The 14,914-nt window shown below is 35.1% G+C and overlaps 1 protein-coding gene across 1 annotated transcript; it reads right to left on the bottom strand.

Annotated features, from left to right (window-relative positions):
• Nucleotides 1–6,029: 6,029 nt before the first annotated feature.
• LOC132129792 (tetraspanin-31-like) lies at nt 6,030–14,774 on the bottom strand. Its single transcript, XM_059541557.1, has 6 exons — nt 14,591–14,774; nt 12,168–12,335; nt 11,968–12,048; nt 11,726–11,866; nt 11,306–11,416; nt 6,030–7,773 (listed from the first exon to the last, which is right to left on the bottom strand). Exons 1-6 carry the CDS (start codon nt 14,651–14,653, stop codon nt 7,699–7,701), a joined length of 639 nt encoding a protein of 212 aa, XP_059397540.1. The 5' UTR covers nt 14,654–14,774; the 3' UTR covers nt 6,030–7,698.
• Nucleotides 14,775–14,914: the final 140 nt, after the last annotated feature.

Genomic DNA, 14,914 nt, shown 5'->3' with positions numbered 1-14,914 from the left:
GCTAGGACCTGCAAGAATGAAGTGACAATTCTTTCATTCATTACTACCTACTTGATGTTCTACTGATACTGATACAGATTTACCACTGACTCTAAAAGGTATATGGACACTTGATGTTTTAATGTCACTGTATTAAATAACAAAATATAAAATTAAGGGGGTTTGTTAGACCCAGGGTTTGTTAGACCCTGTGTGAGCAAAGTGAGTTTTAGTCCAATGCAATAACATGAAGCATTATGGGGGTGGGGGAGTGGGGGGGGGCTCTCTAGGTCAAAACATGAGGGTTTAAGTGATGATTCACCCACTAAAAAAATGGTGTCATTATTTGCTCACCTTTGTGTCATTACAAATCATATGGCTTTCTCTCATAAGCCATATGAGAGGTCATAAGCCATATGGGAAGTCGTGGCCTAATGGTTAGAGAGTCGGACTCCCAATCGAAAGGTTGTGAGTTCGAGTCCCGGGCCGGCAGGAATTGTGGGTGGTGGGAGTGCATGTACAGTTCTCTCTCCACCCTCAATACCACGACTTAGGTGCCCTTGAGCAAGGCATTGAACCCCCAACTGCTCCCTGGGTGCCGCAGCATAAATGGCTGCCCACTCCTCTGGGTGTGTGCTCACATTGTGTGTGTGTGTGTGTGTGTTCACTGCTCTGTGTGTGTGCATTTCGGATGGGTTAAATGCAGAGCACAAATTCTGAGTATGGGTCACCATACTTGGCTGAATGTCACTTCACTTTTCACTTTCACTCTTCTGTGGAACACAAAACACTTCCTGATGGCACTGTACATAAACACATGCCTTCATAACTTTGATCAATCCTCTATTCAGTTATAATGGATAGTGAGTCAGACCCTGGTTGGTACTGAGCTGTCAAAGTGATCCTCTCTGGTAGTACAGATCAATCTCCAACAAATCATTACATTACCAATTTATTGTTATGGCATGACTGTGCTGCACAAAGGCATATAGTGTGTCCATTCTGCACATCAATAATTGAACTTGCAAAGTGAGTGAACCCTTGCACATACATTCTGACACAAACACTACCTGGGAAATATTTATAGGATAAAATTTTAATACCTTGCTTTCACTGGTGAACAGTGCAATTTGTTTATTTTTATAAAAACTTTTTTTTAAGTAATTTAAGTTACATAGCAAAATCCTGCAGATTTGCTTTATACAACATTAGGATAGGCCCTAATCTTCCCAATGTTGAAGATTACATGCTACACAGGAACATGCTACACAACTCCTGGTTCAAGCTCTTGTTCTCTCCGGACTGGACTATTACAACACTCTCTTGGCAGGTTTTCCAGCCAGTTCAATCAAACCTTTGCAACTAATCCAGAATGCGGCTGCAAGATTAGACTTTAACAAACTGAAAAGAGTGCATGTCACACCTCTGTTCAACAATTTGCATTGGCTACCAATAGCGATTCAAGGCATTGATGTTTGTCTACAAAACCATCACTGGCTCTGCACCCCTTTACCTATATTCACTACTTTAGACTTATGCGCCCTCTATAGAACCTTGCTCTCCTGACTCTCTATTCTTACTACTTTTTTCCTTTCTTTAAAAAAAAAAAAAAAGCAAAAATCTAAAAATAAAAGTGGACCCTCTAACTCTAACATTCCATATTCTTTTTCTATTATATCTACTTGTTTTATTTTTATTAATTTATAAAACTATTGACCCTCTATTACTAGAATTCTCTATTCTTTTGACTTGTTTTTTTTATCATTATTATAAAACAAAATAACCCTCTGACATTATTGTTTTTCATTCTTTTTCTACTCTACTTGTTCTTTTTTCTTTTTTGTACTGCACTAGACTGACCAAGACTTGTCACAGCACTTACATTTTATTACTTCTATTGTCCTCATTTGTAAGTCACTTCGTATAACAGCATCTGCTGTATAACTAAAATGCAAATGTAAAATGTACAAAAAATTATTTATTAAAAATATTACCACATGCACTTACATTTTTTATGTTTTTAAATCAAGGCTCTCACTCACAAAGGCTGCATTTATTTGATCAAAAATACAATAAAACAGTAATATTGTTATAACATTTTTTTTTATTTTTTTTTTTTTTTATTATTGTTTTTATTAATGGAATATACAAAAAGGTAAAGCAATATTAATAAATGTATACATTCCTTTTTTCTTTTTATCCAGCTACTAAGGGTGGACACAAACATGAACAATCCATTGTTATAACATTTTAAAATAACTTCTATTTGAATATATTAAATATTGGAAACTGATGCATTTTTTTCAGGATTTGTTGATGAATAAAAAAGTTAAAAAGAACAGCATTTATTTGAAACAGATTTTTTTTGTTCCATTAAAAATATCTTGTTTTGTCAGTTGGCCACTCACATGTTAATTTGATCCATTCAATCTACTTGCACTTTACCCAGATCATTTACATTCGCTTTGATCATGCACCCACCTTCATTTCGCTTGAAACTTCTATGACTTTTTTGTCTGTGGAACACAAACAGAGTTATTATCATACATCAAAGCTTCTCTTATGCAAACAATGAAAATGCATCCCAATCACTGTCAAGTTCAGCTGTAATTTTGCTTGGTTTAAAAAACATCATGTTCAAACAAGAACCCGTGTTCCCTTGCATGATAAATAAAAACCAATATACCACAAGACTAACACAACCTAAGCTCTATGACTTACTTTCTTTCATGATGGATTTTTTTTTACAAGCATGCAGATTTACATTTCACAACATGTTAATTGGAAACTGGAGTTGTGTGATTTACTTGTGGATTACTGTGTTGTCATCATCGTTCTGACGGCACCCATTCACTGCAGAGGATCCATTGGTGAACAAGTAATGTAAATGTCTCCAGATCTCTTCTGATGAAGAAACAAAGTCATCTACACCTTGAATGGCTTGAGGGTGAGTCAATTCTCAGAAGATTTTCATTTTAGTCTAGAAGATTTTAAAGTTTAGTCTAAAGGTTGCTTGTCACTCCTAACACTATACCAGGGCTGTCCTTTCCAAACAGGTCATCTGATGCTGTGTGTCTCATGCAGCAACGACACTGTACAAGCTCAATGCAATTTCCCACAGACAGTCAGACTGGTCCGTCTTCATTTGCACAAATAGCAAGCATCTAGTTTGTTCCATTATTTATGCTGCTATTGACCTGCTTGTCTCCTCATTCTGATGGGAAAGATTACTCTTCCTGTTTGTCTGACTGGATCGGCAGGAATCGTAATATGCTTCAATATTTAATAATAAATAAATATGGCATTTGTCATAGATAACACCTCATAGGTCAGGATGCAGAGAGAGGTTTTCCCATTGCTGATCATCACACTCCATATGTTGCAATTCTACATTTAGGTCTTTGCTAAGGCTGCTTCTCAAAAATCCCATAGACCTTTTGCTATATTAGTCTCTAGACAGGTGGTCAGACCTGTTAGTGCAAATGGACCCTTGAGGAAAGGAGTGAAAACTGGCAAGTGTCCCAACACAGAGCCCAAGTGCGCTGACCGGATAAGGGTTTGCTTTGCTGAGCATGTCCGGAAATTCAAAGGAACCAGTCACCTGCAGATTTTACTTACATAATCGCAAGACAACACAGAAAGACAAAAAGATGCCTTTAAGATATAAACTTTTATTAAAATAAAAATTCGGCAAAAATCTAAAATATTAGACAAGCTCCATAAATGGTCGTTACATTCAGCTGATGTGTTTATCCATGAAGTGCTTTCAGCTGTGAACCATTCGATCTATTTTTTTTGCGGCCACAACAAATTCTTGATGCACTGAAGCTCATCAGTGCAATGATAAGGTGATATAATGGCATTAGGATACTGCAGATATTTATTTACATTTACCTTTATAAAATCAATACAACTTAGTAAATGTTATAGTTGCATCTAAAGGCTGAAAACCTATTATTACTTAAGTTTTGTTCAATATATTAATTTTGAGGGTTCATGCACAACTTCAAATGTTGTGATTTTATATTAACCAGTGATATTTGACAGTATTTATGTACTAGTATTTATTAATTTGAAGGAGCTTTTATTTGTATATTTTTACTTCATTTTAAATTTTTGTGTAAGTTTTGGTAATTTTTGGTAATGTGCTTTTTTTAAAATATTTAAATATTTTTAGTTCGAGCAACTTTTGTAGTTTAACATTTTTAGTTCAGATCTAATTTTCTATTCATCTAAATCACATTTAAATTTTGATCTTATATATTTTAATTTCAGCAATTTATTCAGAAAACACTTTTTGATAGTTTTAGCTTTAGTTAAAAATAACAATGTTTGGAATGTGGATTACAAACACTATACATACACAGAATAAGCTCTAAAAGCAAAGCTTTTACATATTAGACCAAGCTTTGCTTTTTGAATCCTAAACAGTATCTAAAAGCAGCATTTTGCTGTTTTTGTTCCAGTAAGCACCACATGGATGCAGAGCATTTAGAGGCACAAATGCACTTGCCTAAAACCAGCTTATAATGACTTCACCCATTATATAAAAGCACTACATGATCATGGGCACAATATAAATCAGCAGACACACAGCACAAAGCTTACTGTTGATGCTGGAAGTTGAAGTGGATCTTTTGCTGCTGAGAGACATTACATCAACAAATTTAACCTTATAGCAACAGAATGTTTGTCTTTCACATAGGAGAACATCGTGTAAGATAACGTTGTTTACAGAGGAATATTTTTTTAGTACTGGTATGAATCATTTTAGACTCCTACACCTCTACACAAGTTGCATAATCTAAATATAACAGCCTAGTGTAAATTGTTAACAGAAAAAAAACAACTTGACACTGAATACAAAGAGCTGGAGAAAAAAAACAAGTCTTTTTTTAGGATCATCCTCATGTAATAATAGATTATTAGCAGTGAAATGAAATGCTGTACCACTAGTGCATATAAACTCAATATGAAGTTTAACATCTGCTGATGTCTGTGATTTTCAGCAATAAGCAATGACAACAAATGACAGTTTGCTTTGATATTCTAATCCACTAATGCTAATTGCAAATGATAAAATGTCACAACACACATAATTTACATTTAAAATAAATGGTAAATAAAAAGGATTATCAACTCTTAAAATGGAGAAGAAATACTTCCCATTTCTTTTGATGATGAAGTCAAAGGCTATGTGTCCCATCAAACTCTATTCAAATTCACTTTGCAGAAGTAGAACAAATTTGACAGATGTGAAACATGGATAAGATTAACAAAATGGCCTGATTCACAAAAGTTATGAACAAAATTATGCCAGGTAAAATAACAGGCCAAAGTACATGAAAGGAATAGTCCACCCAAAAATTCACATTTGATGAAAAATGTCCTCACCCTCAGGTCATTCTCAGATGTAGATACGTTTTTTTACTTCATCCGAGAACAGATTTGGAGAAACGTAGCATTCCATCACTTGTTCATCAATGGATCCTTTAAAGTGAATGGGTACCGTCAGAATGAGAGTCCAAACAGCTGATAAAAACGTCACGATCCAAAAGTAATCATATTCGTTTAGAACAGTTTTGGACTGTTTTTTCTTGATCTGTTTATATTTCTCTGCTGATTCAGATGAAAAAAAAAGTTTTTACTGGAAAAAACAAACTTATGGATACACATATTAATGATAGATTCATTTTTTTTTACAAACACACAGCTTTTCAATTCGCAAGTTGTTAACTGATGGACTGGAGTGGTGTGTGGATTATTGTGGTGTTTTAATCAGCTGTTTGGACTCTCATTCTGACGGCACCCATTCACTGCAAAGCATCCATTGGTGAGCAAGTGATGTAAATTTCTTTAAACCTGTTTTAATGAATAAACTTTTAAATTGCCATGTAAATTTTAAATGGGGGGGGGTGAACTATTCCTTTAAACATGGCTTTGATAAGGTTGAGTCACCACTTGAAGTCAAATGAGTGTTGAAGCAAAACCAGCTAAGGAACACAACTCATGATGAGTGCACAATAAAATAAGAGAGATTTTCACAGGTATTGATCTAAGAATATTTAATTGGAAAAGTCAGTTTCAAAAATACAAGGCAAATCCAGGGAAAGTGGTGCTTACAGCTCACCGAGTCAGGTAACGTGGCCTTCTCACAATTGCAATAAATAACTACTATAGCACAGACCATTGATTTCACCTCTTCAAAATCCATCAATGAAACACACTCATAATAGTGAAGCAGAACACATTTAAGCTGCACTGAGTGATGGTTCAGTGTTTTCTCATTTTCTCGATCATGTGGGGCTGAAACTAAAGCAGTTAAGACAGCATTAGCCAGTATGTTCCTCTATTAATATGCATAAGAAAATTAACACAAGAACATACTGGACATATGTAATTAGCATATGCATGTGCACAAAAGTCATTACAAATGATCTATCTATCTACTACAATAACAATGTTCAACATTGCAAAAAATGCACACTTGGCAACTTAACACCATTCGCACAAAACAAGAAAAAAGGATAAGCGCAACAGCAAAAAGAGAGAGATTTGGCAAAACACAAAATAAGAAGTTTTTAACTGAAATGGCACATTATTCAGTGCTAAAATTATGGACCTGATGCTGTTAGTACTTTTTAAAAATAGCTGGAAAGAAGCGATACATGATTGCAAATAATAAAAACTGCAAGTTAGTGCATGAGTATATGGCTTAAACCAAGCTGACAGATAACTGAGCAAATAGCACGCCAAAATTATTTCAACAAACATCCACAAATCAAAGCATAAGATATTAAAACACTATATCCATGAGTAATACTAAGCTTCAAAGCAAATTAAGAACTTAAAAAGTCCAGTGAGAATAGCGAGACCCAGATGAGGTGGTAGGATCTCTGCAGTTTAAATAAGAATGGAAAAGAATCTGTAAATTGGTTGAACGTCGACCCTGTCACGGTTAAGACTATGTACAACAGGAGGGCTGCAGTCCATCGGCAGGGGAAAGCTCCCATTCACATGGCTCAGTTACACAAGTGTTTTTTAAATATTCATGTTCTATGTCTAATTCCTAAACTAATATTCCATAGGCTGGACTGGTCACCTCATCGAGATGGACTTCATAAAGCATAGCACAAAACACAGGTGTTTTTCAGGTCTGCACTGATTCAAAGTGGATGGATGCTGCTTTCCTGGGAGATTCTTGACTGATACTGAACAATAACAGTTTATGTGGATTAACTTTCGGTTACACTGAAACTACAGGAACTATTTCGGCACTCTTTACGTTCTTATGTGTACGTAAGTGAGCTGACCATGTCACAAGAAACATGAGGCTATGAACATGCAGACACCGATGGCTTTACATTGCAGATTTTCGTTTTGCATACAGGAAACAGGAAGAGTTTCTCACATCAAGGATGGGGGAAGTGCCAGAACGAGCTTCCTATCATACATGATACCTCCTCCTGCTGGTTTAAATTAGCCCTCTGCAGACCTTGTGTGGAAAATGGGTCATCAAAATAGATGTGTGCGGTGTGGTGCGTTATCTAGTGTGTTCTGAAACGGGTGTGCAAATGTGTGTTTGTTAGGGGGATCAGTGGTTGTGTTCTGCGTTTAATGCTTTAACGGTCTCTAGGTGCGCTTCATTCTACCTGTGCAAAAGGGAACTGGAATAGCTGGACTTTTCTAAACATAGTTTAGGACAGACGATCTGAGGGACTATAAGAAAGCACTGGGGTTCGCCCTCGGGTCCTTTTGGTTCCTGTAGCGCATGGCCAGCCAAACTCCTAAGATCTGAGAGAAAGGACGAAAATATAGATTAGAAACAAAATACTTGAGTACAATAGCTGTAACAAGCAAGAAGTCATTCATGTCTACAAATTATTCCATCATTTAAGGCAAATTAACACTTGAATGCGTGGCTGAAAGTGACATTTATACATAAGCAATATGATACAAGTGATCAATGTTCAACATTAATTAATCATTTCCCTAAAATTTTAGGATTTTATTATAATATTAGATTCACGAGATCTCGCAAGATCCAATGTGTCTCGCGAGATCTGACTGGTGTCATGAGGATGTGACGATATCCTTGCCCAGACCTTTCAAATATATTTGTTTTACACTGGCCCTTTCACCAGTGGTGGTATGTAAGATCTTATATTCACATCAGGCAACTGGATAAGCGGGAATTTGACAAACTTTGAATTAATTAATAAATCAAAAGTAGGTCATTACACATAAATTAAATCACGATATGTATCTGTAAATATAAAGCCGCAAAAGTTGATTTAAATATGAATCCTGCTATTAATGAATGGCGCAGACATGCAGTTCATTTAATGTTACTACACACAGAAGCGCGCCTGACGCTCGCAGTGATTTCAGCATCTGCCATCTCACTAAATCAGGATGGAAACACATGAACGTCTCCAAAACTGCTCTGAGAGTCACTTCATGAGCATTTTACCATTTGATTTGAGTAAAAATCACTTACACAGAACTGTAAAGGTATTCGTCAAGACGTCAAAATAAAAGTCTGGTACTATTTTTCAGTAGAATGTACATAGCCGGCTACTACTTCTACTACTACAAAAATGAAACAAACATTACTTTTTAAGGATTAATCACACAACATTTTTTCCATGTTTCAATTTTAACAGTAAATACACTTTGTTTGCCAAAAATATTTTTTTTAATTTTCAGTAATTAAAAGATAAATTGGAAATTATTTTATTTGAAACAGGGACAATGCACAAATAAACATTAAACTTGTTAAACAAGAGAATATGTCTTGGGCAAGGTTATAGCAACAATTGATAATTTCCACCTGTAGTCCCTGGGCAGGTATGACAAATTTTAAAAAATAACAATTTTAAAATAGAAATTTCACAGAATTATGGATAAAATGATGTCCATTGAGATTACAGACAAACAATGATAAATGATAAATGAGTCATTTTATGACTTCATTGTGATAACCATAAACACAATTTCTGAGGGAAAAAAAATTCATAAGGCTATGAAATCTAGTGAATAAATTAAGTTATAAATTAAGAATGTTTAAACATTCAAATAATCAGACATGCTAAAACACAGAATTAGGTAACAATAAAAAAATATAAACAATATATATATACCGGTATATATAATTTCAACCAAACTCAATAACTTAACCTAAAAAAAATGAATTGATGTGAAATGTATAAGTTTCATGATTCTGATTAATTAGACTATATAATTTACTATATTTAACTATTAAAAAGAAGTTGAGAAAAATTCAAACTGAAAAAAAAACAATACAGAACAATTAAAACGGAAAACAATGAATTTTGAAAAAAATAAAATAAAAGAATTCAGGAAAAAATAAAATTGATTTCATAGGGCCCAACTATCCCTCAGCCTGGCTGCGTCCCCCAGTTTGGGAACCACTGCTTTATTCTTTTAAATGGATACATTAATTGTGTTTATTATATAAGCTTTTTTTATTAAAGTGGAAATCAGTTCACTAAATAATAAATTTGACTGCTTCAATTCCATTTTAAAGGGATATTTGTGCTGTTTATTTTTATTTATACTATTTCTAATTATTGTTCAATTACTTGTTAGTTGAGTTCATTGGAAAACCTTCTTCAGTGTTTACATGTTTATTACTGCCTAAAATTTATTAAAATAAATGTTTAATTTCATAAAGTACAAGTTGATTTCAAAATGCACCTACATTTTTTGCATTTTTAGTTTTTTAATTGAATAAAAGAAACATTTTTCCTATATATTTCATCATTGAGGATTTCTTAAAAAAAAACTCATCTCGTCTCATTCTCGTGAACCCGACCTCGTGTCTCATCTCGTCTCATGGGATAAGTGTCTCATCACACCCCTAGAAAAAATTTATTCTGCTAAACAAATAAAATAGTTGACTTGACTTTATATAAAATTCAGCTAATCATGTCTGTATATTTTACAACAACTTTGTATGTGGTTAATTCAATCAGATTTTAAATGAAGAACTATCCGTTTTAAAATGAAATATTAACGTCATGTACTTGAGCATGTGGGATTATCTTTTTCTCTTTTCCACTTAATTTGAACTAGAGCTGAAGATCTTTGCCCGAACCCGATGGGACCCGATGAGACCCGATGGGTTTGGGTTTAATTTATATCATCTTACACGGGCTCGGGCCGGGCTCGGGCTTGTGCTCCGGTTTGCGAGGTAAATGAGCGGTCATGTGATGTGTTTCGATTAACGCGAGAAAGATGCGAAAATGGATGCTGAGTTGGTGTAACGGAGGCTTGCCTCTGGTGATTACGTTTTGGTTGCCCCAGCAACTAAAGCAAAGTCTGAGGTGTGGAAAAGTGTTGACCATGTTTATAATGAGAATAATGAGTGAATAATGACGCACCATCAGAGAGCACAGGAACGCGCTAAAGACATCTACAGAGGATTCAATCATTTTCTTCCACAAAAACATAGGCTTAGCCTAATCGCTGTGAGTAAATGTTTTTCAAATGATAACTATATATTAATTGAGTCTTAAATGCATAATGTGGACAGAGTAGCCTATATACGCTAATGTTGGCATTATTCTTTTATTAAATGTCAGCTGCTAGTAAGCAAATCCGGCGGAACCTTTATCTTAATTTCGTTATTGCCAAACACCCATCTTAATTTAAAATTCATCTTAATTTAATTTGTTTAAATGCGTTGATCTATTTATTGGTTAAATGAGCCTATGCCTATTTAGAGTGCTGAGATGTTAAGATGTCACAGAGGACTTATTTTATTTCTTTATTCCAACTTCCAAGTGGTCTAGTCTACGTTAGTTATGAATAAATTATGTTAAAACATGTATAAATTACTCATTCTTGACACAAGGAAAAAGAGCGTGTGTGTGTGCACATTTGAATAATGTCGGGCTGTTAAACGGGTTTGGGCTTTTAAAAAGCTGTCAATCAAAATGTACTTGTCGGGTTCGGGCCGAAACCTGTCGGGCTCGGGTCCTGTCGGGCCTAACTTTTAAGGCCCGATTACAGCTCTAATTACAACCACAGCAGTTTCTTGTTGACCTTAAGCAAAAAAATGAAAGGAGCTCTAAATGTGGCACTGATACTTTATATGTATTTCATCTTTCTAATAATGGGAAATGTAGTAGGTCACATTCTTAATTACAACTTTTTTATGATCAATAACAATTTATTTTAAACCATGGTTCTCCAACTGATGAGCCCACAACTCTCAAAGTCAGTCCAGATCTCCCACTAGTTACCACAACTTTGTTGTGCCTTTCACATGTGGCCCAGACAACATGCGATCTGAACTAACCTCTGTAAAGCTGAAAAAGAGGCCGACTCCTCCAAGGATCTTCAGAGCTTCTGATGAATGTTGAAGCATCTTTTCACCGCAGGTGAGGCAGGGGCTATTTTTTACACATGGCTGCAGTAAAATAAAACAGGGTATTCATCTTCATTTTTCACATTTGGTTAACTCAGTATTCATCTGTCAGATACAAATGAACCATTCACTCATCATCTTAGAATAAACTGTAGCAAGGTTGGTCAGACAATTTCTCACAGTCTAAGCGGACCAGAATAAGATGTAATGTGGACCAGATTAAATACTTGTTATTGTTATTGTCACGCTCACCCCCTATCCAACCCAATTTCCTTTTCTCTACTTTATCGGTTCACTAAATTGTCAAAAAGCCTAAATAAAACAAAAACGAACACAAGCATATATTCTTACAGCATCACAGAGTTGTAAGTCAGACATAAACACTCCCAGGTTCTGTGTATTGTTGAACAAGCCACAGCAGTCCAGCTTCTTCTCAATGCTGATTCTTGTGTTGTTATTCATTATTCCCCAGGATGAATTCAGCAGCTTCTCCTGTTTTGGGAATGTGACAAGACAAAAACCAGGAATTGCACTCAGTTTCTCAAACAATTGTGCAACAACAACAAGAGTGCTTTAAAGTTAATTAGGATTACCTGTTGACCCTGGTTCATGGCCAGGCAAGAACAGGAAACTCCAAACTGGAAGAGGAACACAATGAAGAGAATGACCATGTACTGTGGAAAAGCAGTTGTGGTTAAGGACTTCACAAGATTCAGAAATGAGAATATACAATTGATGTTTTATGGGCATTGGAATACAAAAAACATGTAGTACAAACGCTTCCAAAGGATACAAAGAAAAGCATGACTTGGTGATGATTGACGGCTCCAATGAGTCCCACAATGGCGATCAGCAGCAGAAAGAAGCCCACGGCAATCACGCCACCAATGATGTGGATGCTGGAGACAATGCCAAAGCCTTTCCCCCATGCTGCTACGACAATCAACAGGAGACCCACCAGCTGAGGATGAAGAAAAAAGACCAATCAGAAACATGTCACAACCTTTTGCTATACATAAAATTGTAATAAAAATAATATATTGTGCTTAAAGTGGGATTGTAATGGTGCTTACAACATAGTTTACTTCCATATTATGACATTTTCAAGTTTAAGAGGATATTTAAAAAGGAAAAATTTGGATTTCATTTGTAGAGTTATTTAAAAGTAATAAATGAATAAATAAATAAATATAAATAAACAATAAAAACACTATACTGGCACTGTTGCAATAAACTTTCATTTTAACTGAATTAACTTGTCAACTTAACTTGCAATTATTTTCCCCATAGAATTGACTGAAAAAAATAAAACGAAATAAAAAGGTAAAAACATACCAAACAAAATAAAAACAAATTAAATCAAACCAAATTTTTTTTAAGTAAATAAATATAAAATAAATAAAACAAAAGTAAAACCAAACCAAATTAAATAAATTAAATATACATTAAATTGAAATATAAAATACATACATTGGCAAAATCAACAAATGAAATAAGTTACAATTAATTTGTTGCATGCAAATTTCATTGGCAAGTTATGAATGTTCATCAATGGAAAAAGATGCTCTTTGTTTCCAGCAGTGGCTAACCATAACATGTTAACCAACTGTTAGCTGGGCATTGTCTCCACATGACCATGTAGTTGGAGAGAATGTAGTTAGTTATAGAAGGACTTGAAAAAATAAGACAAACAACACACTGATGAATCATTCATAATAAGGCTAATAGAGTAAATCGGGTCCATTTTTATTTCATGTTGACTTTAAGTGAGGCCTACAGTTGTTAAAACTATGGGAATTTTGCAGTGCCTAAAGACAACTATTGCATTTAAATTCTTGACTACTACTGTGACAGAGACATGAAGCACAACTCACATGCTGTAATACTTATAAAATCTGTATAAATTAAATTTAAATTTAAATTAAATTTATGCATTTAGCAGACGCTTTTATCCAAAGCGACTTACAGTGCATTCAAGCTATCAATTTTAACCTATCATGTGTTCCCACTTCCCAGGGAATCGAACACCGAACCTTGCGCTTAATAACGCAATGCTCTACCAGCTGAGCTTCAGGAACACTCATTTCTATAAGCTAAACAGTGACAACGGACAATCTACAGTTCAAGATTTTGTCTGAAATCTATATAACCAAAAGCAAAGGGCAACAAGATAAAGATTGTAGGTCCAGAGAGCAACGTGTATCAACATAACCTAACCGAACAGCATTACTGTCATGAGCAGCATATCACAAAGCCAACCAAATAATGTGCACACAGTCCCTCCTTAAATGGCAGCATGAGGGGTATGATTATGGCATTACGGAGAACATTGGAAAACCAAACCAAACACACAAAAAATGGTCCAAGTGAGGATGACGCTGATTTTCTGTTCAAACCCCATATTTAATCAATAAATTTACAGTACACCCATTACATAAGCAGACCCTTTAACCACTAGATTACACCACCCAAAGTCATATAGCAATGCAACTTCATTTACAGCTCTGACTGAGTGCAAAGTACTTTATTTTTGGCTGTGTGTGACTGTGACACCTTGATTTTAACCCATTATTCTCATCACTCGTGTCAGTCATTACGGAAGTATGATCAGTGACTCAGTCCTGTGTGTATCATATTAAGCAAGCATGCAAACTCACTCAACCATATTTTGACACGACATTTGAGTTTTGACAGATACATTAATGAAGCTGCCAGACCAAAATCTCCAAGGGTATTCAATAGTGAAATAGATACACCTACATATATGTTTGGGACATTTAAAAATACACTTATTCAAAGAGAAATCGAGTAATTAAAAGCTGATTACACAAACATAGGGGCGGTTATGCAACACTGGATGGCGAAATGTAATTAAGAAGATTCGCCAAAAAACAAACTAAAAAAAAAACTTAAAATATTAACACCCAACCCTGTTTTTATTGCTTTTAAAAAAGATTTTGTTTAACGAGCTCCGCCTATGAAGATAAGCAGCTAGCCGATTCATCTACTGATAGCTACAAAACAAATACCTCACCTCTATAACCTAACATCAGACACCTTTATATTGAATATAAATACATTAAAATGTTCATAAGATGCCTTAAATCTAGTACAAATTATGAAATTAAGTGAAATACCAAACGTTTCAAATATTTACACCGGATTACCCGCTGCTAACGGCTAGCTGAGCTAAATATCCATGTATGTGGGACTCACCATATAAACTACATTTAGCGAACAGAGGGCGTTTTTCGAGCACGTAAATCCGCCACAAACCATGTTTAATCTTCGGGCATTTACCGGTGAGATGAAATGATATGCTAGAGATGTTGTTTTCGCAGCTGCGAGTGCGCTATAAACTGCTCTTCTTCTCTTGTGGTGAGCAATATTACGAATCGTTCATTGGAATCGAATCTTTTAGATGAATCAACTGAACCAGTCCGCAAAACTGAATCGTTCCTAGTTTGTTGTCCGCATTTACCAGCCACCAATGCGATGCTTTTGAGAAACGCAGCCCAGATCTGGAGTCAGCGACTAAAA

Source organism: Carassius carassius, chromosome 46, assembly GCF_963082965.1.
Source record: "Carassius carassius chromosome 46, fCarCar2.1, whole genome shotgun sequence".
In the NCBI taxonomy this organism is placed as follows: domain Eukaryota; kingdom Metazoa; phylum Chordata; class Actinopteri; order Cypriniformes; family Cyprinidae; genus Carassius; species Carassius carassius.
The sequence above is the reverse complement of the archived record's forward strand: the minus strand, read 5'-3'. Positions and strand labels throughout refer to the sequence as shown.